At 41.9% G+C, this 27134-nt stretch overlaps 1 protein-coding gene across 3 annotated transcripts; it reads right to left on the bottom strand.

Annotated features, from left to right (window-relative positions):
- Positions 1 to 7951: 7951 nt before the first annotated feature.
- Positions 7952 to 26442, bottom strand: ZNF488 (zinc finger protein 488). Of its 3 annotated transcripts, none has more exons than XM_071439048.1 (4): positions 26237 to 26442; positions 15483 to 15705; positions 11366 to 11594; positions 7952 to 9395 (listed from the first exon to the last, which is right to left on the bottom strand). In XM_071439048.1, the coding sequence occupies exons 2-4, from the start codon at positions 15696 to 15698 to the stop codon at positions 8203 to 8205; spliced, it is 1638 nt and encodes a 545-aa protein (XP_071295149.1). In that variant the 5' UTR covers positions 15699 to 15705; positions 26237 to 26442; the 3' UTR covers positions 7952 to 8202. The 3 variants fall into 3 exon arrangements, with proteins under 3 accessions (XP_071295149.1, XP_071295150.1, XP_071295151.1); XM_071439049.1 differs by having other exon boundaries at positions 26345 to 26419; XM_071439050.1 differs by lacking the exon at positions 26237 to 26442 and adding an exon at positions 24682 to 24748.
- Positions 26443 to 27134: the final 692 nt, after the last annotated feature.

The raw sequence follows: 27134 nt of genomic DNA, 5'->3' as shown, positions 1-27134 counted from the left end.
CCCCGTGGAGGAACACATCCCTAGTTCTTATGCAAAGAAAGCTAGCTACCCAAATGTAAACCCTAGAAAGAAGTGGGAGCTTCGTTTCAGTCTCTATGGTCAGTGATTGGGTCCCTGTACATAGCTCAAGTGACTCCTTCCAACATGCTGGCATTTTTCCCCCTTCTGTACAACCCAGCTCTTTCTGTGTGTGATTGAAATACTTGAATGATTCACTGGGGTTTCTGGATTCCTCTTCTGTAGTCAAACATAAATGTTCAGTGTGTAAGTTTTTTGAAGTGTAGTTACCAATTACAGATCTCCTTTCATCTCATAGAAAATCCCTGTTGTCAGTGTTGAAAGCATGTGAACAACTTTAATGACAGAAAAGGCTCTTCTTTGGAAATGGTGTGCATTCCTATTTATACATCTTTAAAAATTAGCAGTAGTTGGAACAGTCTGTTTTTCAAACTGCAAGAGCCAAATTAAGTCTCCTCTCCATTTCACCATTTAGATGTACCAAACATAACCATTCCCAGTCTGTCAGGGTGTCCAAGACTCCTGGTATTTGAAAGGAACATGCCTGCTCCTCTCAGTGTCTGTCAGAGGGGAGGATGAGCAGGACAAAGGCAGCACCTTGACTCTTCTACCCAGTGCCCGGGTCAACTGACTCAAGGAAAAGAATCATACCTTTTTTACTTAAGGATAAAATTATTTTGTTCTGTCCTGCTACAAAGACAGAAAAAAAAAAAAAAAAAAAAAAAGAAAGCTGAAAAATATTCTTTGCACCCTGCTATCAAGCTACATATGAAGTGATAGTGGATTCCAGGATAACTCACAGAGATATTAACATGAGCTTAATTTACAACATTCCTTGTCTTTCCTACAATTCTTAGTTAAACAAATATCTTTGTAATTATTTAGAAATATGTGTAACTTTAACCTAGATCTCAGATTTTCTCATCTCTAAAAAATGCCAGCTGTAAGATAATTAAATTAGGGAAATGGTCCCCCAAAATTCAGTTGGAATCTACAGTAGTTACACATTGGTGTTCATTTGCTCATTTTTGAGTTCCTGCTGGTTTTTTTATAAATTGTGTTAAACACTTGACTTTCAGTTTTTACAGGAAGAAAATTTTAAGAACTAAATAGATTTTCCATCCTTTTTAATTGTCTTATCAACTACATTCAGTGTGATTGCTAACCTGAACTCTTTTGAGACATTTTTATGTTCTGATTTTTATGAACTAGCTTGTTGTTAAACTTCTCAGTGTTGTGGAAAGAACTTTAATTAATTAAATCCCATACAGAATTTCATGTAAAGTGATATATGTATGAAGAATATTAAATACTCTTAATGTGTAAAAAAATGGAGTAGTCAATGAATGAGTAAACAACACTAATGTACATCTTCTAATGTCTTTTCAACCTCTTTAATATCTCAATGATCCACATAAACTGCTTTGTTTTCCTAAAAACAATCAGTTGTGCTGTCATGTACAAACAATGTTAATTGTTAAGCCCAATATTTAGAAACTTTAGCCATCCATTCAAGGACAAAAAGCTATACCATATGGGCACAAATAGCAAATAAATTCTTCCCAGAGTAATATGGGGAATATAGATGTATCATAAATATGTCTAGAAATTGGAATCCAGTTGGAAAAACAAACAATGAAGATGCAATTGCTGGTGAGTTCATTTTAAATCAATAATGCTGTTAATTCACTAAAGTGATCGATTTCAGTGGAAAACTATTGTGCAACCTTGAGAATTTTATTACTTGACAAAATATTATTTGCTATTTCATAGTACTGGCTAATTAATATTGAAACTGCCAGGCTTAACAAAGGCCAGTGTGTTAAAAGCAATTTTTTCCTGTCTTCACAAACTGCTGTGTCATAGTTATGTCATCTCAATGAGTTTAGACCTCACAGAACTACAGTCAGTAATTGTGTAGAAAATTACACTGCATTGAAAGGTCTGAAAATCACAAAAGCACAAATGCAAATTAGTTATGCAAAGTCCATGGTTTGTGGTTTAAATGAGAAAGTTAGAAGGTTTTTAGGGAGGGGCAAGCAATTTCAGAAGTGCTCTTCCAGAACACAACAGGAAACATGATGAAACTGCCACCCTTCTCTCATCTGGTTCCAGAGCTGACATGGACATTCCACAATTTATAGCACCATTTTCTTATCATCCCACCAATATAACTTCTCAAATTTTAATCCTAATCATGTTCCTTTTAAAGGCAGAAAGAAAGGAGTTATCGTATCAGACTACCCAGCAGTATCCTCTTTCTCCTTCCAGCATTCATAGAACTCTAACCAAGAAATGACAGCCAGCTTTTATTTCTTTTGTGCTGCCTTAGTCCAGTGATTTCCAAACTGTGCCCTGTGGGATCTCATCCAGCTGATATTTCCACCTCAGATGCATCTGCAGAGGGCTTTGACCTCAGACCTTGGCAAACCATATACTGAGGGGGCACCTGGCCAGGTCACAGTGGGAACTGTGGGTTCTTGGGAGCTGGTATGCTAACAGAACTACCCTGTATTTGGTCAAGCTTCCGCTTCTTGTTCTCAGTTGGTCCAGGACTCTGTTCAAATAAGGTCATGTCGCAAGTTCACGTTCATGATTGCACCTTTGCCCCTGCACCTGGCTGTGTTTGCCCTGCCCATGGGTCTTTGGTCCCAGTCTCTGTAACCTGTGGTCTCCACCTTTGCTATTTTCATTATTAAAGTTCTCATTTTAAGGGCTAGACCATCATTCCCATTCCTTATTTTGCCAGCTCCCTCCAGCCAAGCTGGGCAAGAGGATCAAAGCGAACTCTAAACTGCAATAGCGCCCCATAGAGCCAAGGAAGTGTACAGATTGCCTTGATTAGTGAAAAAACACCTCATAAAAAACAAGCAAATATATATTTCTGAAATGCACATCTGAATGCCATTTCGATGGACAAACACATCTTCATCAGAAACAATTCAGGGATCAATGATCAGTGAGCGAACAAATATCATAATCAGGCATTTCCTATCAGTAAACTCATTATCCATTGCAGAAACACAGCCTGCTTGACAGCCCTGTGTTGTGTCCTTTTTCACTGATCCAGAAACACATGTCATGAGAAACAGTTTTTTGATCAAAATTAACAGTTAGTTGCTAGCAAAGACAGGAAGAGAACCAGTCGGCTCACTGCAAATTGTCTCCTCTTGTTTTAAAAACAAAATTATTTTTCCCCCTTCCCTAGAATTTCTACTTGAATAAAAGACAGACCCCTGCTGTAAAATCACAGTATTTCACAGGGACAGAATGCAGTCCTTCATTTCTTCACAAACCCCCTGTTCTAGTGGAGTGCTTTCCTTCCAGCAGGATTTCATCTGCACCAATTTAAATTTTCAGACTTCTAGACATAAGGGGAAATAAGCTTCCAGCATGACTCAATTATAGGAAGTTTGTTTTTCTTTGTCTTGTTAGGCTTCCTTCTGCCTGTTCAATATTTGGTTCACTAAGCTTTAATATGAGTATTTTCATTTAAAGAAATAAAATCTCCAAAAATTTTGGATAAGCCCCCTGGTTTATGTAACCCAGTTTAGATGAGACACTCAGTTAAATCTGAGACACATAAAAGACTTTCACTGTGCCTGCACAAAGAGCTGGTTTTATACATAGGGAATCAAGTTCTGGTTCTGTTGGCATCTGTGTGGTTTTGCACTGATACCAGCACAGAGGCAGCAGGCAACAAGATGTCATATTGTTTGGCTGTATGGTTTGCTATGTGCCTAAATAAGTCGTAGTTCACAAACCCTTTTACCTCAGAATAAGAAGGAATTTGTTAATGCAATCTTTATACTGATGGCCACCTACAAAAAAACAGCATTGCACACAGTGCCTGCAGTGTGATTTCCATGTTACAAGAGGGAAATCCTCAATCTTTACAGACCAGGACCACAGTGCACTGCCCCTGAGCTAGAAGAGGTGAGGAAAGTACCAGAAATCAAGCTTATTAAAAACCTCTCCTCATTTTTGCATTTTGAACCAGCTCTGCCACTTTTCATAACTCCTTCTCCTCATAATTCTCTCTCTGTGCACAGAAGGCATTCCTACATTGCTTGGCATCACAGTATATAAACTGCTGTGGCTGAGATATGCCCACAAGGAAACTGGGTAAGAGTTCTTACCTTTTCTTTTTTCCCAAAGAAAACAACTCCATGACATAAAGGGAAGCTATTTCTCCCTGTAACCTTGCTGCCTGCTTAAGCCTCATACCATAAGCAAAGTGAAGAAGTTTGATTACTGGTGAGTAATCAAACCTAGAGGCTGTAGGTCTAACACACTATTTGAAGAGTTTTGAGACTCAGCATCTGTTTTTCAGTGCTTGGTATTCTACACTTTGTCCAACAGAAAATCAGTGAAACCATGTAACCAGTAAGATTTGGTACTGTTTCATTCTAAATTACACACCAGGTGTAGTGCACTGGAAAAACAGGCATTTGGAGCAGGGCAATGTTGAAGTGATGTGCCAAAATAATACTGGGGAGCATTATATAGCTAGTCATGTCTTTTTCCAGAAGAAATCTGAAGCTAGGTTTCTAATCATAAAACTGTTAAGAAAACATGGCATCTTTCAGTAAGTACAGAAAAGAACATTTTGCAGTAATGGTACCAAAAAATCTTTAGTCTTATTTATACTGGGCCAGGCTGATCTGAAAGGAATTAATATAAATCAGGAGTAGCAACATGGAATTATTCTGGATTTTCACTGGAATAAATGAGATCACAATCTGGCCTAAACTACTAATGGGAAATATAACCCTGACCACATATGAATGCAGTTACACCACAGAGTCCTTCATTACACTTTATGGACACTGACTTCACAGTAAACTGGCTGGCACCCAGGTGGAGTGAAATTTGGCCCATTAAACTTTGCCATAAATAAATTCCTTACACAGCAAATGTTATTGGACACAAAATAGAGATGGAAAGATTACAAGAAAACCACACCATCCCCTACTCAATGCAAGGTTGTTCCCTGTGCTCCATGTTTCAAAGTCTTTGTTCATTTTGTGTTTCAATGATTTAAGTGAAAGAGCTTCCACCACCGACCTTGAAAAGCTGTGTTACAATCCAACCAGAACTGTCTCCTGAACTGAAAGCATAATGTAATAGTTTTATCACTTTATGTTTCTGTCGTGGTTTGAGAGGAAGTGGGTTTTCTGGGATGCTGTGGTCACACCACTGGGTGTTCAGATTTGAATATTGGCACCTGGTGTGGCCACTGGGGACATTGGATACGCCTCTGAGAACACGGGTTAAAAGCAGAGCACTCCCATGGGAAGCCCTCTTGGGTTTCTGCGAGGGAAGCAGGTCCGACCTGCCTTGGCCCAGCTGCTGGCTGGGCGGGGCAGGGGAAATCCATGCGGCCGGGAGAGGTAGGCCTGGCCCTGAGGGTGGAAGGGTGGAAGAGAGAGAGAGACACCGGGAGCCATCGGGCAGCCCCCCGGGAGACACAGAGAGAGAGAGAGAGAGAGACAGAGACAGAGACAGAGCCTGTGCCACCTCGAAATTTGATACCATGTGCTGGCAGCACAGCCCGGCCGGCAGAGAAGGGGGGGATGCAGCAAGAAGGTGTCCGTGTCCGGCCACTTGTGGGAGTCTCCGGGCGGGCAGAGCCCGAGTTTTTAACCCCTTTTTGGACAATGAAAACTTTACAGAACATTAACCTTTCCTAGAAGAGAGAGTGGAAGATGAAGAAGGAAATGGGCAAGTGTGATGAAGGTCTGGGCAAGTGAAAGATATCGGGAGAGAAGAATCTTAGGTGGGAAGAATTGATGGAGTGGTTTTAGCTGGACTCTTCTTGTTATAGCCATGGACAGAACCATGTTTCCTGTGACACAGAGACTGCATCCAGGGGGAGGCAATGGCTCAGAGCCAAGAGGGTTCAGTGTTGGTACCCCTCGGCCCCAGGGGGTGAAATTTGGGGGAGACAGGTGTCCCAAAGGTGAGACTGTGCTCTTTTTGGAACAGGACAAAGCATCCTTAAAAGATGACCCTAGAAGCAGCTCTGGTCCATGTTCAGTGGTGAGAGCACTGGACATGAAAGGAAGAGGTCACGACGGCAGATGTACTCCGGGCGGTGCCACAAGTGACACAGGAACACATGAGGCTTCAGCTGTGTTTCCAGGGGAAGCCCATGGCACAAGAAGGACTCCTCTCCTCTTGATGAACTGAGGATTGATTGTCTGAAGGGTGGTGCTGGACTGTGATAGGGGGATAGACGTATAGGAAATTTGGTGGGGGAAGGAGGAAATGTATTTGTAAGGTTTTTCATTTTTCCTGTGTGTTCCTTTTTACATATAGTTGTAGTGTAGTTAATAAAGTTATTAAAGTTTTCTTTTCTTTATTTCTAAGTGGGGGCCTGCTTTGCTTATTCCTGGTCACATCTCACAGCAGAAACCAGGGAGAGTGTATTTTCATGGGAGCACTGGCATTGCGCCAGCATCAAACCATGACAGTTTCAAAAATAAAGCCTGCAATAAGAAAAATGTTTATGTTAATAGGAAAGAGCCATGTATTAATGTTCAACAGCAATATATTGGGAAGAATACAATCTCCTGACTTTCAGCAATCTCCCAAGAGGTGACAGTGAGTGGGTTATGTTTGTTCCAGCTCACAGCCTAAGACTGTCAGTCTCCCTTTTTCATTCAGACGTATTTACTTGCTGATACTTGCATTATCAGGCAAGGCATCATCATGGCAACTCAAAATTCTGTCCAGTATTCAAAAGCCACTGGAGTATATCATCAGTACAGTGGAACATATAGAGGATATTGAAATGTCCTTTACCCTCAGCTGGGAAATGAATGGTTTCTGATCATTCTCTAACTGAAAGAGAATAGTAGCCCTTGATGAGGCAGGTGAGGTTCAAAGGCAAGCCACCAAAACATCAGACAACCTGAAAAAATACTATACAAGAGAAATGATTGCTTGAAGAACAAAGTGGCATAAACTATCAAAATCAAGCCCCTAAATGGATTTAAAAAGTAATGAAAGGCTAATTAGATGGGCTGCAGTAACAATAGACAGTGTTTCCTCCCACTCTGAGCAGTATAAATTTACTGCTAAGACTCAGCAAAGCTCAAAAAAAAGTAAACAAAAGAAAAGTGTCTCATGGACAGGCAAGAGAAAGAATATGCCACTTTCTTTTTTAAAAAGGTGGAATTGGCTCATGTAGAAACCAGAGGACAGACAAGGTGGTGCAACGCAGTGCAATTCGTGTACACCTGTATCATTTTGTGTTTCTCTTCTAGCAATTATCAGAACAGAGCCTATCATCTACAATTAAATTGTGCAGATTCTATCTATCAGTAGCTAATTTCAACTCAGATACCCTGCTTCCTTTGGTATATCCAAAACCAGAAAACCACAGGATGAACTCTACTCCCATCAGATCTGTCTGCCTATTAAAGTCATACAAGTCAGAATATTTGACAACAGCTCACATTTTGATACAGACCCACATTGATTTCACTGTGTAAAAGACATTTCAAAAACAGCAGAGCCTGGAACAGAACTTGGATATTCTGCTTTACAAGTTCCATCCTCTTTGGCAGTCTGCCAGTCAGTTGTTTACAATCACAGATTTCAAACAGTCTAAAACTCAGGTCCCTTTCAAAGCCAAGGAGATGGTAAGATGTCAGTTTTTAACTTAAAAATTTGGTAAGAGAGCTGATTCAGCTAACATAAAGGAGTAAGAGTCCACCAATTCTGCTAGAAACAGTAACTTATCTTCTTTTGACATATAAGCTCTGATTTTTCTAATGCTTAAAGGTTTCTCATTCAATTAGGTGGTTGTTATTTCTGTATTTATGTTGTACTGCACAGACACCAGCAACTCAAATATAAGCAAAGACAACTCTGTTTGCAAATCTATAATTTTGTCCCTACTCTGCAAATTAACACTTCATGTGGATTCTTTTCACTATTTTATTTCCTCAAAAATAGGTTGACAAGGGCTAGGTTGAGTTTTCAAAACTTAAAACCCACACAGACTCTGTAAACATTTAATATTTTTTTTCGCAAAGCATCTATTATAAATTATTGTAAACAGTGATTTCCTGAAAGAAATTCATGTAAACTCAAAAAGAAATGGATTTAAGTGAACGATCATTCCCTTCTTCATCCAACCTGCGGGGTCCCTTGGTGACATCTGCCTGCACAGCTCTAATTATGAGAAGTCATGTGCCGGGATAAATGATGGCGTTCTCGGAAGTACTCGTGGCAAATGGGACACGTCAGCTTCTCCTCCCGCCTCCTCTTGCACTGGGATTCACTTGAGGAATATTCTTTCTTGTGATGAGACCGCATGTGGAAGACTAAATCAGATGTCATGCGAAAGGACAGGTTGCATTTGGCACACCAGTTCTGGGCAGCCACTCCAAAGGATGTGAAGGTGGGGGGAAGAAGAGTCAAGGAAGAAGAGGAGGAGGAGGAGGAGGAAGAGGAGGAGGAGGAGGAGGAAGTGGTGGTAGTGTTTTGTAACTGTCCTCCTGCTTGCTTGAGCCACGGTTCTGAGGTATATGGGAAAACATTGCTCCGAGTGATGCTTGTCTGCAGCATCTGAGCATTACACAAATCACTGACAAAGAACTTGGAATTGAGAAGACTGCTGCAGCACATGATGTCTGCGGTGGCAATGAAGCCAGACAGCTCCCCCAGGCTTTTTGTTGACTCACTCATGGGATGAGAGGAATTTACTGCAGCTCTTTCTGTTACGCACTTACTGGGCTTGCTGAAAGCACTCTTCTGTTCTCCTCGAGCTCTGGTGGGCCAAACAAAGGAGAATGCACTACCAGAGGAGTTCAGCAACACTTCCTTTGACACCTGCTCCTTACCAAGTGGGGCCGTGCCATCCTCCTGCTCTGGCTCCTGCAGTCTCTCATTCCTCAGCTTCTCTTTCATCCTCCTGACCTCAGTGAAAGCACTCTGCTTCTGCTCTAGAGCATCCTTCCTAGCTGACTGCCTCCCTGAACTAAGCTTCCTGAAACAACCAGCCAATGCATGCTCTCCCCCAACCTCTTCCTTGCCCCCACAGTTACGTTCCTCACTCAAGTTATTGGTTTTCTCCAACAGCACTGTTTTCCTGCTCCTGATGCTCTCAGCCTCTTCAGATTTCGCTCTCCTTTCTCCAATAACACCATGTGCATCATCTTTACAAGCTGCCATTTTGACTTCCAGGTCCCTTGCCAGACTGTGGAAATTTGTGGTCTGCTCAGCTAGGCTGCCCTTTTCAGTTTTAGGGTTCTGGAAGTTTCTCCATAGCAGAGCACTCTTCTCTGGGACACAGAGGAAGCGGACATGGGACAGATAGGAATGCTCACATTTAAAGACTCGGTCGCACTCTTGGCATCTCAACTCTGCAGAAACAGACAACAAGTGATGAGTTTTGCAAAGGTGGAATCATGGGTGGATGCAGATCCTGATCCTGTCATTGACACAAAAAAACAGAAACCCAGAAACCCCTCTTGTGTCATACAAGGTTACACATGGTAAAACTAATGCCAGGGCAGAATCAGGTCCCTTCCTGCTGTCCAAAATGGTTCATTCTTATTTGCTTCCATGCTTCCGTGCTACTGGCAGAAATATTCCATTTAGACTTTCAAGCCTAAATTTTATTACATAAAATGTAATTATATTACATAAAAGTACATAAAATGGCCAGTACACCATGATCTAGATAAAACCATTTAGACTTTATAATGATTTGAAGTCTAAACCCAGATTTGGGTGTACATTTCTTAACTAAGTCACTGGCTTTCATTCAAGATGAACGTTAAACACTATGTATCCAAGCAATAATGAGTTTTAGACCAGGATTCAAAGATTTTTACATGACTCTCTATTTTTAGGATACTCTGGAAGTTTAATATTGTTCAAAAATCATCCGACCTTAATGCCTGAAGCCCTTACTCATGCTTATTTGGCAAGCTGTTATATGCCTTAAGGCACAAATGTCTATGGCACAGAAAATGATGTTCAAATTGAAACAATGCCAGTGATGGGCAGGAGGAATAAGGAACACTCTTTCCTTGTGGTCTTCAGACCTACTGCACCTCTGGTTCATTGGGATGATTGACTGCCCATGAACAGATGGTACAAAATTCAGCAATCAACACACAAATATGGTATACCTTAACCCTTGTAAATTATATCCATGTTACATTATTTCACCACACAGCAGTTTTACAATGCAAGTGATGCCAGACAGCACCTGAGGCCTGGGATACATAGGAAACTTCATAAATTGGTTGGGTAGAATGAAAAATTCCTAATTTGGGACTCAGCACAGCTTACATCACTTCACGAACTACAGAAGCTGAACTTTTTATAAGAAAATAAGGCTGCTGAAATGGGTGGAGCATTATACCTGTGAGTTTAAAGTCTTGATTCTAGATATAGTGTTTCTTGTGCAAGTAACACTCTTCCCTGGTAAATCCAAAGGGCTGGCAGTGTGTGTCCACACAGAAACTAACAGAATACACTGAAACCAGCTGGAATGATTTAGTCAGTTCCTGCTAAGAATGTGTCTGAATTAATTTAATACTCGTTTACAGACAAGCACATTACCATATGAATTTGCTAATGCATATCTTTACCAACCTATGCCTTTACTAACAAATCTATATAAAATTTGTTTAAATCAACTAAAGGGAATGTAGAAAGGGTTTTCTTCCAGTCTACCCAGGTAAAATTTGGAAAAAATGACAGCTGGAATCAGACTTATATGGACCTGACTAACTTGCTTGGTGTCTCTGTAATCTGGATTTTTAGTTTTGTAACAAATTCTAGGTCAACTTCTTTTGGAGCAATGAATTTCCAGCAACATCTCAGAAATTGAAGCTTGTTCTTTTCCTCATTTCCACTGTGTCCAACATTAAATAGGCAGACTGTGCTGCATGCAATACTGTTAGGTTTGTTATGTATTTTTAAAGATCTGCTCATTTGCAAGATTAAAGCTGAACACTAGCCTATACCTGATTTGTCAATGAGCTAAAAAAGGCCTATTTCCAACTGCTACTTTAGACTTTTTAGGATTCTAAGTTATTGAAGTGCATAGATTTCCATTGCATAGCTCAAGAATTTCAGCATGAATCCGTAGTGCACCATCCTCTGCTAGAAAGTACCAATGAGAATGCCATTAAAAATGGCAAATTGTTTCTTGCTCTGTGCCTCCAGCTCAAACCTCAAAGCAGAAGGTCTTTTCTCTTAGCAGACCAGCTAAGGATTTGCACATGTTTTGTGTTATTACAAGACAACCACATACTAAAGAAGATGCAGACTCCCTTCTGTCCTCAGTGACCCCTGCAATCAGCAATTCAGTACTTACCATTCTGGGGCCTCTGAGCTTTTATCTCATTGAAACCCAAGAGGCTGGAAAGCTCCTCATCATACCAGACAAGCAGCTCCTCATTTTTGCTGATTTTCCTGGTGGAGCGATAGTATAACTGACTGTTTTCCAAGTAAGCTTCCAAGTTCTGCTCCTTGCTATGGGCAGCTGCTTGTACAAGTCTCATCCAAGGCAGTCCTGTGGGACTGTGCACAGATGTAACATCCACCTGTGAGACAGGACACAAAGAAGGGAAGTCACAGGTCTCGAGGCCCAAAGCAAGATTTGCATCCAACCGAAGAACAAAGCCTGGTCTCAGCCTTGCACTGAGCACATATGACAAAGCTGTGAGCCCAACACATGTGCCAGTGTCACCAAATCCAAAGGCATCCCAGGGAGAAGGCTTTGCCAGCGTGGGGGCTGAGAGCTCTGGGATGCAGCTGTGTGGGAAGGAGGAGGGGACACCAATGCTCATGAGTACCCTCCCCTGGCAAAGCCAGGCCTGCTGTGCTGGTCAGTCCCTAGCGCTGTCCTGTGCACACCATCCCATGGGACTGTGCCAGGTGTGGATCACAGAGGTACAGGAAGTGAGATCCTCTCTAAGAAGGGGTCTCAATCCTTGGGATATGAAAAGGGGATATGAGTCAGGAGATGTGCCAGTGCTGTGACCTGGGGACTGAGAGATGTGCAGATCAGTGCAGTGGGAAACTGGGAATGAACATACACTCAGGACAGTTGCATGTGGAGTTTTTCAGTGACATAAGAGGATATAGATCAGAGGGTGTAAGAAAAGTTATGGTTATTTGATTCAATACCCCAAGTAAACATCTGCATATATGTTTAGCTAGATTACATAAAATACAGATTTTAATATATACAACTAAGAAGCACTTATATAATCTCTTTCTCTTTTTTCAGAAATAAAATTATATTTTACCTTTACTAGATTAATTAAATTAATTTCAAGGTATCTAAACAGAAAAACCTCATCAGATCAGTTTTTTTTGTTCAATAATTTCTGAGAGCTGCAACGGGTTGATTTGATTTCAATTTGTGGGCATGCAGATATACCAAACAAATTAAGTTTAAAAACATTTCTCAGGTCAGGCACTAAAAAGTTAAAAAAATAATATTAAGTCTATTGCTCAAATTAAATTTCTGTTCTGTATGTATATTACAGCATAGTCCTAAATCACACATAATTTTTACTCCACAGGACTCCTGAGTCATTTAGTCACAGGTTGACAAGTAAATAATATAAGTACAGAACATTTGGCATTGTCTTCCTCATGCAGTGTGTGACTCCAATCTTACTTACTTTATTACACGGAATAGGGAATTATTTATTTCTTTATAGGTTTTTCCTTGGTGTTTACCACAGCAGGTCTGTGCCCTCTGCAACATTTGAAAGGGAATATTTTCATAGCTTGAAGGTTAAAAACACAGGGTGGTCAAAGGCAACATTTATATGCATAAAAACTAATTTTTGAAGCACTAAGTAATTGTTTAGAAAGGAAGAAGTTTGCAAATGAAAAATGTCTAATGACAAGTATGATCTAAATTTCACCCCAAGCAATGTATAGCTCTTTGTTTTCCACTAATTGCAGGGCAGCCATTCTTTGGTATTTGGTTCCAGAAACAGTATTTTGGCTAACTATTTCCCTGATTTTAACTGACTATTACCTACGTGAAAAGTTTGATCACATTAGTAGCTTGGATACAAGAACGAAACATTAAAAAACCATTAGGATGAGAGTTATTTAGTGTAAGAGAGAAAATAAATTAGCATGGCCTGAAACTGGTTCTCTCTAAATGCCATGGCAATTAACAATGATTGAGAAATACAAGTGCCTGACAGCAACCCAGGAACACCCACCCACACACAGTGGCTGTAACTAACAGCTATGACAGAGGCTGTCATATTTTAGTTGCTGTGTTTCAGAAATTCCGAGCAGCCACCCGGTGCTCTAAGCAAAGTCAAAGGGAGCACAGCTCCTCCAGGACTCCAGGGAAAGAGCTCAGTCAGCTTCAAGTAGGTGAGGAGGAGTACCAGATGTAAGATAAGATCTGGGTGCTGCCAGCTAGAATCATGAACCAGCTTTAGTTTTTCCATGTGTTTAGAGACACTATAAACCCGGCAAATGCACCCTCTCCTGGATCGCCCAGATGGACCCTTTGCACCCATATATGAGGTAAGGCCTTCACAGCCCAGCATCTCAGTCAGAGCTGGGCTGTGGAGGAATGTGGCTCCCTTGGGAGATGCTGGAAGAGAAGAGAGAAAATAAGGCTTTTCCTTGAAACCCCCAAGAAACTGTAAGGGGCAGAGGAATCAGTGAAAAGAGCTACCGGTGCCAATGGCTGCCAAGGCATCTTCTTTGCCCAAGTGTACAAACTGGGCCAAGGAGATCAAATTAAGGTCTCCAAGAAAATTAGGAAAAAAAGATTATGAAGTTCTCCTCTGGTCTAAACAAAAAAGCCCAAGATGATGAAACCCTTGTTAGAAATAAGATTCCCCAAAGTCTTGCAGGAGTGCTGATGAACAATAATGAACAGAAATCCCAGTTGCAACGAATCCACCTTGCCAATTCATTTTCATGTGTGTTCTGTTTGTACGACACCCAGCAGAGCAAAACTCATTTTTTGTTTTGAACTTCAGTGTCATGATGACAACATAGCATCATGATTGAATTTTTAATTATTTACTACACACACTTAGGAGCCTAATGGTAGTTCCTGATTTCTGGGAGGTTTACTTTTAATTATGAGTAGTTAACAGGATATGGGACTACCAATTGCATCTGAAACAGCTACTTGCACAGAATTTCATGTATTTACTGCCAAAAGACAGAGAGCTGAGCCAACTCAGGCATCCAATTTCATTGCTGCATAGCAATTACTTAGCTCAAGTGTAGAAAAACACTAAAGCCATCCCTCTAGAGGGCTCTTCCAATGTAGAAAACCTTTGAGGCTCTCTCTACAGTAATTCAAAACTCCCTGGAGAAATACAGAAATATTCCAAAAATAAAGCCTTACTTCAGGGCAGGTCTCTCTCCAAAGAGTTTGTTGGTCTCCTGGAGTACTAATAACACTGTCCAAGAAAGCAAACTTGTGCCAGAGACTCAAAACAGTCAGATAAACCCTGAAGCCTCTTCTTCTCCATCTTAATTTGTTTAAATCAGAAGTGTAGAACAGGTTATCTCCCAACAACTGTATCTTCCATATTACACATATGCCTTGGGATTTCCCTCTTCCAGAGCACAGGAATCTTAGGCAAACCTGGATCTCTCCCAGATCCATCCATGCCACAGAATATGGGAAATTGGCTTTCCTCACACTGTAAAACACCTCCCTGTCTTCATCTAGACCAACAGTGACTGAAAGGCACTCCAAGACCCAGAAAGCTAGGGTAAGTGGTCAGCATGATAAACAGTGGCTATGAAACAAAACAAAAAAAAATTTGGGGAACTAGAGCTTGAGAGTTAACAGTCCATTACAATCCAGGGGTTTTTGCCTTCCCTACAGTGATTGAAAAGTGTAGCTGTAGCACAGACATTCAGATCTAAAGTGACTTTAGGAAGTCCATGTACTCACAGCAGTTAAGTTGTGGCTGCCCAAAGTGTGTGTGGGCTATTTGTCTGACTGCCCTTGTGGTTTCACTTGTAAGGATAACTGAACACACTGGGGTAGCAGTTGTCTAGATATGTAAATAAATGCTGTGAATGTACCACCTGCACAAATCAGTGCAATGCCAATCTTTCCCCTCTGTTCTCACAAGGCTGTCACACCTCCTGATAAACCTCCTTTGTCCTGAAAAAAGCTGAACTAGAGATTACTGAACTGTTTGTCCCTCTTCCCTCGTATTCCAAGGCAGATCTGAAGCAGGCCATCAACCATCAGCATAGAAGTGGGACTTTGTATTCTTCCTGCAAAGGACAGAGTTTTCCTTAGGTCTTTCCAGTCTACAGCTCATAAATCAGAAATGCACTGGCCCTTTCTTTGAAGGAGCTGTTACTTGTGCTGAACAAAACAAAAACCTGCCCCTTGCAAAGTTACCTTCTCAGGGATGGTGTACCTCTTTTGATAGGTCTAACATTACCCATTCATATTTTTCTCATACCTTAAATACATAGTGGATGTTCCGTCTGTCAGAACACTTGAGAGCAATGAAAGCTACAGTGTCCAGCAGGGTGTTCTGGAGCATGCATGGTCCAAAAACAACTTCTTCAGGGATGTCTTGTGTGGTATGAACAGTAGCCAGTATGTCTGGAAGATGGTGATGCAGAAGCTTGTTGTCACTTGTCCAAAGGAATTTGGGCAAAGAGGTAAGTTCCATTATAAACCTGTAAAAAACACAAGAAATCACATTTGGCACAGAGACAGAAGTAGAAGGTGCCATCACTACTTCAAATACAAAGATTTCCAGGATCTGTAGGTGAATTGTTAGAGTATGACAGGACATTGTTGCTTACAGAGTTTACAGCTTTATTAGCATCCAGTTCAGAATGAGAAAGGTTATTTTGCACTAAACCAAAGTCTTAGGTTTGTAAACAAGTGAATTACTCTTCCTGGAATAGGCAGACAGTCCAAGAGTTCAACCACTGCTCTCTACAGACAGAAGTAGGAAGATCTGGGAAAAATAAGCAAAATTTTGAGTGAGTAGAACTCAGCATATTCTTAAGAATATTCTCAGATATCCTTCTTATTATTTATATTTTGTAGAAGTGTGAAGAAAGGTAGAGAAGGAGAACAGCAAAAAAAAAAAGCAAGACTTTTTGAAACACATTTTGAAAAAGCTGTGCTTTTTTTGCTTGAGTGCAACATCAGTCTAGTTTCTGTTTAAGCTGCTATGAAACCAGGAATAACCTGAGTCCTGAGTCTATCCAACCATAATGCACAAAATTTGTGGAAATTCCTCAAAAGAATTATTTTCATCCTGCCTCAAAGTATATGTTGTCTGCTGTTGTTGAGAAAATCAAATCAGATTATGACTCTTTGCATAGTGATACTCCTAGCACAATGTTAGTGGAGATTCCTCTCTTTAGAGGATAAATTTTCCAGCCCTGAATGTAGAATAATATATTTGTCATTGTAGATGCAACTTCTGCAATATGAGCCACAATGTGAGAACTCAGTATGTAGCAAGGAGAAGACAAGCTTGAGTTATTTGTCATTCTAAGCCTCTCTGGGTTTCTAATAAAGATATTGCCATCTCCAGCTCCCAGCTGGAGGTCATAGAAAACCCCTCATTTACGCCATCAAGAGCTGGATCAGGTCCATTAGGCAGAGAAAATTAAAGAGAACAGCAACAAGCCCTGAAAGGCCTTAGCCTAATAAATACTGAGATAGAAGGGCTGAAGATCGAGTCTAATCTTTCTCACTCTCTGCCAACAGAATTGACTTGTTACTCACTGACTCATGACTTAAACTGAAGTGGTATAAAGTGCTCAGGAGAGTTGCACTGATTTAACTAAATCAGTTTCTAAATCAGGGTAGTTAATTCAGTATAATTTATTCCTTGTAGGCAAGGTCTAAGACCCTACCCTAAAAATAATAAAATGCATGGTCAGACATTCAGTATGTATAAACATCAGAAGGAGGAAGGCCTAAACCAGACAACCAAGGCAGAGTGGGATAACATATGCCTCTATCCAACCTCAAGCATCCCTTGAACTAAATATGACATTAAAGTTTGCTTGTTTCTAAATTACTTGTTAACTTAATATGTGCTCAGACAAAAAATCCCCAAACCTACATGTGTAAGTACCAAAGTCTCAAAGTGCCATCCTGGCAGCTGTGGGAGCACGAAATTTGACTCTTGCATGGAAGGGTCACTTCTGTGAAAAGCTGTGGGAAGGATGTGCTGTGATTACGCAGCAGATGGGACAGTGGCCGTCAGCCTTGCTCCAAAGGCACTGGGAAGATCCCTCTTTTCCAATCACGTGGCGAATGCACCATCTAGTGTCACATCTCAGCATCACACAGTGTCCCGCGAAGCAGGACAGCCCCATCTCCGCTGCTGTCCGTGCAATGTGCAGCCCCAGGTTCTGAGCACCCTGTCAGGCAGGAATCCTTTCTCTCCAGAGTGGGGCATTCTCTCTGCCAGCCTCTGCTCAAACAGCAGCTTGGATGCCTCCTCAGCTACTGGGCTTGACAGGGTCTGGTCAGGGTTATGTCAGGTAGGGACAGTCATTTAAATCTACAGTCTTGGCTTTTCGCAGTGTTGGCTGAAGACGTGCTACTGGTACTTAGAGTGGAGAGTGGGGATCCTCTGCAACATCATTAGAAGAAAAAGGATGAATCTTTTTCTGCAGTCTTCAAATAGCATGAGAAAGCTCTTCCCTCTGCATCCACAAGATTTCAGCTTCTGTCACTAAGCCAAGCTCACCAGCAGAGGGATAACAGTGAGCAAACATGACTGTACTGCTTTCAAACCTGAGCTGCTACCTCTGCAAAGGGGCGTGCTGCATCCTGTGGGTTTTCTGACCTGCCCTCGTTCAGGGGTCTCCATTCCAAAGTGCAGATTCATCCAGGGCAGAACTGGAACAAATCCTGCCTCCTGCACAGGTGAGGGGGGGTAGGGGTTCTCTGGTAGCTGCTGCCCTTACCACAGAAAACTGAAATACTGCCAGAGGGCACCTGCTGGATTGTCAGAGAGGATCAGCAGGATGTGACTACACTGTGGCACCTGCCAGTGCAGAAGGCTGTGTAATAGTCAATGCAAACCTCGTACCTTGAAACCACCAGCAGAGATCTCAGAGCTGCTGAAATACAGCAGCAGCATCCACAATACTCAGAACAGACAGCAGAAATTGGCTAGGAAAAAAAATGCGTAAATAGGCCAGAATATAAATCTGAAAAATCTGAAATACCCCTCAATTTGGATGTAAGTTTGAACCTCTACATGTTTTTTATCTGGTTATAATCTAAAGCCAAAATTTCAGCCACAGTCAAGATGTTTAGAGGTTTTTTTAATAAAACCTCCCTTAAGTTTTCAGGAACTTCAGACTTGAGCCTGAATGAGAATTCTAGACCAAACCATGAACCCAGTACTTGAGCTCTTGTTTAATTACAAAATTTGGTTTCAATTCAAATCTCACACTTTTGCCAACAGTCTCCATAGTCAAAGAAAATTAATTAAGAACTTGGAAATGGACTCATAATGAGAAACGAAGAAGGTATGCTAGAATGCCTGCTATTTTAATTTGACAGGCTGAAGTAGGTGAATCACTCCCATTCTTCCCAGTGAGTGAAGAAGAGAGAAAATTCTCATAACAGAGAATGACTGTTCCCCATGACTTCACACAACGGATTACTCTTGTCTTAATGCCATTGATCTCCACATTTTGGCTACCTCCTTTAATGAGCAATAAATCTGCTGTGCCTTCATTTCTTACAGATTCACTAGCTGTTGTACATATAACTTCATTCACTCCTCCTACTACATAGCAAAGTTTACAGAACTGTACCACAGGCTTCATTGTGAAGGTCAGATCTTCAGCTCTGCATCCTGCAGGCAATGATATGCTTGCCTCAAACTGCCAGAGCTGGGAGTGCCATTGCTTCCCAGGACCCCCCCATACAACATGATCTTGCTGTTCCCACTCAGGGTCTGCATGAGCAGCTCCTATCCCTCTGGAATCACCCACAGACATCTCTGAGAGGCTGAAATAAAATGAATATTTATAGTGCTTTAGTAGCACATTAGACTCAGATCACCTGTTATGGGTACTCTCCATATTCTATCTGTCACAGATGGGAATTCTTCATATGGATGAGTTTAGAGACTTGCTGTTTAATAGACTCTTCATCCCCCAGACAGTATCTGATACACATATACCATGTCCCTGAGTGATGGATTTTGCATCTTGATTTCCGAGAAGTGTGACAGATCTGTCAAAGAACAAGGACCTATGGGCAGGCAACTCCCTATGGATTATGCAATTCGGAATGTTCCATCAAAAAGCACATTAAATAGATGATGCTCACAGCAAATGCTCCCAGCCTGCTTGCCTCCAGAACAGCACACAAATGGCTAGTCAGCTTTTGGTTTCCTGAGTGTTCTTCCAAGCTGGAACTCCAAAGATAGCCTTCTCCTAGTCTCTCCCCCTTTCCTAGCACTTGCATAGCATCCCATTAACTAATTAGGGATACAACTTCTACCTTCCTGAAATGTGTTTACATAGCTCCTGTATCTCATGAGAAAAACATGTTACCAGCGAGGAAAATAAAGGAATTTTCAGATCCCTGGTTTTCTACTGCATGGCCTTCAGATGTCACTGCAAGCTCTCCTAAGAAATGTCTGGAAATTCCCAACTGTAGAAGCACTGAGTTGAGCAAGGACTCCCCTGAATTCTGTTTTCAAAGGACATGACCCGATTCTCCTTGCCACAGTGACCACACTGAACTGTGACATCGTTTGGAGCTTCTTAGTGGCCCCAAAGGCACTGGTAGCCCTGCTCAGTATTATGATCAACTATGCAAGGGGGAAGGAAACAAATTAATCACATTTGCAAGAGGGGAACGGTTTCAGCCAGAACTTATTTAGCTAGTTCTGCTCTTCACAATCAAAAACACAAGCAGGTAATAAAAAGTATTTCTTCAAAATTAATTTGATTTTCAAAATTGTCAGTAACTACTTCACTTTCACCTTTACTTCCATTTTAACTGTAGATTAATTTGCATGTCTTTATATCACTTTCAGACCAATTATCGTAGCTGGGAAAAAAATGGCACAGAAGATACTTTTAAAAAATAATTGAAAGTATTTGATCCTGGAAACCATCACCCCTCTGTCTTCCCAACCATTTCTGTATCTACTCCAGACTTTCCCCAGAGCAGGGGTTAATGTAAACACTATAGCTCTGCGTTTCCCATGTCAACAAAACTGAAAGCAAAAATGAAACAGAAATATTAAATACTGGGGCCATCATTTCCTTCACCTTTTAACTTACTCCTTTCTGCTCCAAAGTGTGATGGCATTTTCCCTGAAGCACATAACCTGTGACAGTGCCACTGCCAAAACTGCCTTTGATTTCAATAGCAGGTCTGTCGGCCTGAGGAATCCATGATCAGACGTGCAGTGTCATGCATAATAAACTACAGAAAATAAAGGAATTGAGCTGATGCAGACAGAGTGGTTCTGTCTGCAGCATTTATTATTTTCTGTTGTTATAAGAAACTGAGGATTCTTTACACATGAGGGAAATTTCAAGGGAATACAAAATAGAAAAGTGAGAAAATCTATTCTTGGGTTTTATACAATTGCTTTTCTTCTATACCAGGTTTTCTTCTCCATTTATTTAAGTTGTGAACTGCAAAGCAGAAAAATCAAAAAAACTGAAGGAAACTGGCAGGGAATCAAATAAAAGAATGGAGAATTCTTGCTTTAAAAAATAATCCCAGAACCCATGAAACAAATCCTGAAACCAAACCCTGTTTCCTAAATTCAATCACAAGCTGAGAAGTGCTTTAAAAGCATGAAAAGTCTAAACAAGTAATTTCTTTTAGCTCACTGTTACTGCAAGACAAACTTTATGTGCTTCAGCTTGGGTGCAAGTCAGGTCTTTCTGAGCACAAAATTATTTCTTTGCACCTTCACTGCTGAAAATCCCATACACATGAAGAAAATTGTACAAAAACACTTGGAGATACAGCTATGTGTTGCCATTCCCAGCCTTTCCGGGATGAAGAAAGCCATCTGGGGGTTTGGTTTGCTATCCCTCAGACAGATATTGTACCTCTAGCAGAGTATGCAAAGATCTTGGATTACCTTGGGAAGAAGTTCTCTGCATTTAAAAAAAAACTACTCATATGTCACTCATTTCTGAGTCTCAGGTTTAGCAACCTGTCCATCTTTGAGATGGACATAAGACAACACACCCCGAATTTCTGAGCTTTGATTATGATCCTTCCTCTTCCCATTTTTACTGGTCACAATTTGAATCCCAGTGGTGATCCTGCAGAGAAGCAAGAAGGCTGCTGATCCACAGGTCCCTTTCCTTCCAGTGAGCCATGTCACATCCATGCATTAAAAACAGCCTAATTAGCACTGATGAGGTCAATGAGAGAACAATAATTAAACCTGGAAACTGGAATTTTTACCCTTTTTTTACAGTCCAGGGCTACAGTTGGGGCATATTTTGAGTACCTCTCTTCTCAGTTCCTCTCTGCTCTTGATGTACTGCTCATCTAACATATCCCCTGTTCTCCTGGCATGATTCAGTCACACTTGCCTGATGTGCTTACCTGAGCTAGGCATCTGGGAAGAAGTAGAAGGAAATACAACTATGCATCAAGGAGGAATTTGTTGACTGCAGAGATGAACAGAATCTGGAGGAATGGAATACAATCAGGACTGAACTAGCCTGATGCATGGAAGTGGGCTTCCCTTGGCATTCCAGGCCTCCCCAGCTTTCTTTCTTCACACTTGTCTGTACAGCAGCTGCACAACTCTAACCTGACAAGTACCTAAAAAAAATGAGTAGAAATAGGGAAGCTCACTGCCTAGATTGTTCAGGAATTATGAGGAGGCAGCTCGGGGTGTGGAGTTTGGTGTCTAGTTTGAGCTTTTAGAAACTGGGCCCTTTTGGAGGTTTTATTTTGAATTAGAGACCTTCAAGTTTATGGGGTGCTCATGACTTTGTTATTGTACCATCCCCATACCTTCAGGGACCAGTTCTCCAGTTCTTACTATTTTAAGGCTGTGTGGTCTTCAAATTGTCTTCCATCATCTGAAATCCCCAGTACATGCAATGTAGGCTGACAGCTTTTGATGAACCATCATTATATCTTGGCTGGATACCCAGCCTAGTGAATCATGAAACTGCCAAATCTTTTTATTATGAACAATCTCTCAAACTTCTGTGGGAATAATGAAGAAGACAGAGCTAAAATCGCTGATTGGAAATGAACAAATACCTCAAGCTCCACATTTGCTTTCAACCAGTCTCATGACACACAGGAACCATTTGGAAGTGGAAACTAAAAGAAAAGCTTTCAGGTCTGTTCTTATTTTCTCTGAGAATAGGGAAGTTGAAGTGGCCTCTCTCCTGATGCATGGTAGCTGCCACACAGACACACAGACCTCCCTCTCCAAAGCAGATGAAGATACATTATGTCTCCCAGAGGATGCAATTTCCAGTCTCTACCCGATATCCAGGAACAAAATGCCTGGGATTGAGCATCAAATTTGGTTTGATGAGAAAATAACAGTGATTTGAACAAGTCCCAGCAGAGTCACATATCCTCACCCCACTGGCTCTCAAATGGCAGCCCAGCACCAATAGGCTGGGCTATTTCTACTTCCACTCTCTTCCATGGCCAGAAATGCAGTAGGTAGGAAAGCAATGGGCTATCCCACACATCTGGAAAGCCTGGTTAATACTCCCTTGTTGGGATGTGTGATGCATCAGTCTCTGCACAGTTCCCCATGAAGCCTCCTTCATGGAGGTTTTGAATCTGACAGAACATGAACAGGGCCACTGATGTCTCTGTTCCATCTCTTCCAGTGCTCAACTACAAGAAATGGAGTGCAAGCACTGGGAAAACTCTTGATACTTCAAATTGGACAATGAGCAACAGTAATAACATGCTGCATCCATTGGAAAGGATGAAGTACACTTATTTTCTGCAATCCTGGTAGTTCAAACAGACTGGGTCTAGGAACTTGGCCTCATGATACATAAAATGTCAATATTCCTTTCTAGTTGGGTTGGTCCCAAGGACAGAATGAATGCTTCTGTCTGGCACTGTGTCTGATCTAATGGACCCTGTTGGATGGTACTGGGCTGTACAAGTCACTCATAAATCAGAGAATCCACCTGTGCATAAAGAGGAGATGACTACAGCTCCATAGTCCACTGGCTTTCAAAGACTTTATTTTTGTGTGAAGGGCTGACTCTTCACTGGCTTACAGCTGTTCTATTTACTGAAGCAGTGCATTTATCCACCACTTCACTCTTGTGGTTTCAAGGCCTAAGACCTAAAAAAACAGGGTTTCTGTAGGATAAAGGAAAAAACTGGGTTTCTGTAGAATAAAGGGAGCTTATTTTAATTTTTCAGCCAGGACTGAGGAATATCAAACTGTGAACGTTATGAATACATAATTTCAACTGCTTATACAGCTGTACATGCCATACACTGTATGGGTACATTTCAGTTCAGAGCTCACAGTATCTCATATCCAGGCCTGAATTGCTCTGGTGGTCACCTCAGAGACTTGGTCTGGTTTTGCACCTGCTGCCCTGGCACTGTTCACCATTCAGCAATTGACATAATGCTCTGAAATATCACAGGAAGTTTGAATTTGACAGGGACATCCAAAAAGAACAGAAAGCAAATGTTATTCCATGAGAGGGGGAACAAAGAAGTCAACCATTCATCTGTCACACAGTCTAGGAAAGTTACTTGTCACACAGATGTGTGTGCCTGCTTTCAGCAAAATCCTTGATTCACGTAAACAGCAGCCCTGACCACAGTAATCTGTGCTAACACATTTGTTCTGACACAGATCTGTGCATTGGCTCCTTCACCTGGGCATCCATGCAGACAAAACCACCATTCCCTGTATGCAGCCACAGCAAATGGAGAAACAACAGCCAACCAAACAACATGATCCAAACACAAACAGCATGAATGAAACACAAACAGGCTGAACCAAACACAAACAGACTGAACCAAAATGTGTAACTTGTGAAAACAGTCACAAATACTTGTCTTCCCTCTGCATACAATTCATATTGATGTCTCTTTTTCAGAAATTCTTTAAAGTTACTTTATCTGGTTCAATTTAAAGATATATTAAGATATGATCCTATTTAAGAGTCCTGCTATTGATTTTGGAAGCTTTAAAAAAAAAGTTATATCTGTTCAAATGTTTCTTTCTGACAGAAAAGCATATACATGTGGTGTGTAAGCACATACATAAAGATGGAAACATATATACACATATACCTGTGTTCATAGCTGAGCATATAGCCATACATACACCTATTTAAGCCATACATACACCTATTTATTTTTTGTGATTTTGCATGTTCATAATTTGTATTTTAAAAGAAATATTTTTAAACAAAGATCAGTTACTTCCACATGGCTGGTGCTGAAGATTTCTTCAACAGTACTAAGTGGCATTAACTTACATTAATCTTACTTGCAATTGTGCCAAACTTACTACATGATATCAACTCCAATAAAAGCAAGTGACAGAGCTGAAGGACACTATGCAAGGTGAAATTGTGGGAAGCAACATAAGTTATTTTTCACTACAATGAAACCTTTTAATTGAAAGTGATTTTGTAAATTAAAACAGGTCTTACCTGAAATAGTTTGTTTTCCAACAAAATATTTTGTTCTTTGACCTGGTGTTTATCAATAGCAATTGCAGGTAACATAAGACTGTGCTGCAGGAAAATTATATTAACAGAATCACAGCATTACAGACATGGAAATATCCATCTGTAAATACTAGGAGTTATCCAACTAATTTCTTTTGCAAAATCTTTGGTACACTCTGTAATTCTTACACATAATTTATTTTTGTATTTTCTCATCTGCTTATATTACATTCAGCTAACAGGATCTAAATATTTTGACTTTACATTAATATTTCTATGGCTACAAAACTATTTTCTCTAGAAAATTATATCTCTGTAGAGTTCCATAAGGCAGCTTTATTTTGCTTTGAAATAATGGAAAATTGTTGAATACGAAAAAATAATTGCATTTTCAAATAACAGCTTATGCTTTGGTGTAGTTTTATACATTAAAAAAATCATAAATTTAATCACTCTACCGCCAAAATAAATGGCTCTATTCCTCTCTCTAGTACCAGTTATACTTAATACATGGTAACAAAAGCTGTCAAGTGTTACATTTTTAAAAGCCAAAAATAAGGGAAAGCTCCTGAGACATAATTGATTATTCATTTCTGAATTTCATGCATGACTGCAACTGCTTTTTATTTGAAAGCAACTATACTAAAAATACAAAACTATTAAAAAATCTGATCTTCCAGTAAGTTTCTATTGACATTTCTTTCAACTAGTAGCTGTCAGTTCACAGAAAAAAGTCATTAAAATGCTTCAAACATTTTCAGTGGACTGAATTCCTACAAAAACCTTTTAATATAAAGATTTGAAAATTTAAAGATTAATGTGACATTTTAAAGTGACAGCAATAGCAGCTCCTACCTTAAGTAAGAAATTTCTATCTACTACATGAATATCCATGATATAAGGAATACACACACAGAGAAGAACAATGACAGCTATTCCAAACAGAGTTCATCAATTTCATAAAAGCAATTAGACCCTAGGTAAGTACCTAGAACAGCCACGATGCTCTGATCACCTGTCGAAGTTGGAAGGATGAGGAGCGCTGTGACCAATAAAAAGAGCAACTGATGCTCGAGAGTTCTCGGCGAGAGGAGAGCCGGGAGGGAGGAGAAGCGCGATTGCCGGCGGGGCTGCCGAGGGGGACCCGCCTCCCCCTCCGCTCGGCACGGCCCCGGCGGGCACGGCCGCTCTGCCCGGGCTCCTCGCAGCCGCACCGGAGCGGCGGCGGCACGGCCAGGGTTAGGCACCAGCCAGCAAAGGTCACCTCGGTGCCCTCACCTGCTCCCCGGCACTCCCGGGCCCGTGGCAGCCCAGCCCGGTCCCTGTCCCCGGGCAGGTCCCGGCCGTGCGGCAGCGCCGGGGCGGCTCGGGGACCCCCGCGCAGGCCCCGGCCCGGCCCGGCCCCGGTAGCTCCGCGGCTCGGGGAGCGCAGCGCGCCCGGGCGGGACGGACGGTGCTGCTCCGCTTCGCCGCGCTCTGCAGGGGCAGCGGCCGCGCCGAGACCCCCGCCCGGCCCCTCTGCCCCGGCCCCGCTCACCTGGGGGTCCCGCCGCAGGGGACGGGGGATCTGCGGCGCCGGGGGTCCCGCCGCGCCCCTTCCCTCTGCCAGGATCCCGCTACGGACAAGTGCCCGCGGAGAGCTCACCTCAGCTCACCCCACCGCAGGGGCCGCCCGGCCCCCCAGCAGCCGCGCCGCAGCCCCCCGCCGCCGCACCGCCCCAGCACGCCGGCACCCTCCTCCCGCCGCGGCTCCCCGCCCAGAGCAGACCCCGGGAAACGCCTACCGCAGTTCCTGCCCCCGACCCCCGCCGCCAGGCAGGCAGAGCCCTCCCCCGGGAGCCGCTGCCACCCCGCCCGCGGGGGCCCGCAGCCCTGGCCGAGCGGAAGGCATCCCGCAGCGGCTGCGGACAGCAGCGCCGGGGAGCCACAAGGTGGACGGGATTCCCCTTCTAACGGTACCATGAACCGAGGAGTTTCTTTTAAAGTTGGGGGCGGGAAACCACACACACGCACGCCGAAATAAACCAAACAAAACCATCTCCAAAGCCGCCTTCCCACTTGTCCTTTAGATCATCTGAGAACGCTTTTGAATCGAAGGCTCTTCTCGGAGCTGCAGGTATTGACAAGAGCCGCTTAAATAAAAACAACTGCTTCGTAGAAAATACTCGCAGGATAAAAATTAGGACTTTGAGGTATGAAATGATTTGTGGCACAGCTGGTATGCAAAATAAAACCATCAAACGTCTTGTCATAATCAAATATACCCTAAATCTGGACTAGCGACATTGCTTTTGAAAGATGTCGTTCCATATAAATGCCTTTAACGCCTGGTAGAAGATTTTTATGAACATGTTGACAAATGAAATAACCCGGGTTATTTGATTAGTGTCCGTGTAATCTGAATATGGGCTTGTATCAGGAAAAGAAACGTCAAC

The sequence above is a fragment of the Agelaius tricolor genome, unplaced genomic scaffold (assembly GCF_023055355.1).
Source record: "Agelaius tricolor isolate 1412-34295 unplaced genomic scaffold, bAgeTri1.0.p SCAF_13, whole genome shotgun sequence".
NCBI lineage: Eukaryota > Metazoa > Chordata > Aves > Passeriformes > Icteridae > Agelaius > Agelaius tricolor.
This window is presented reverse-complemented; position numbering and strand designations above follow the sequence as displayed.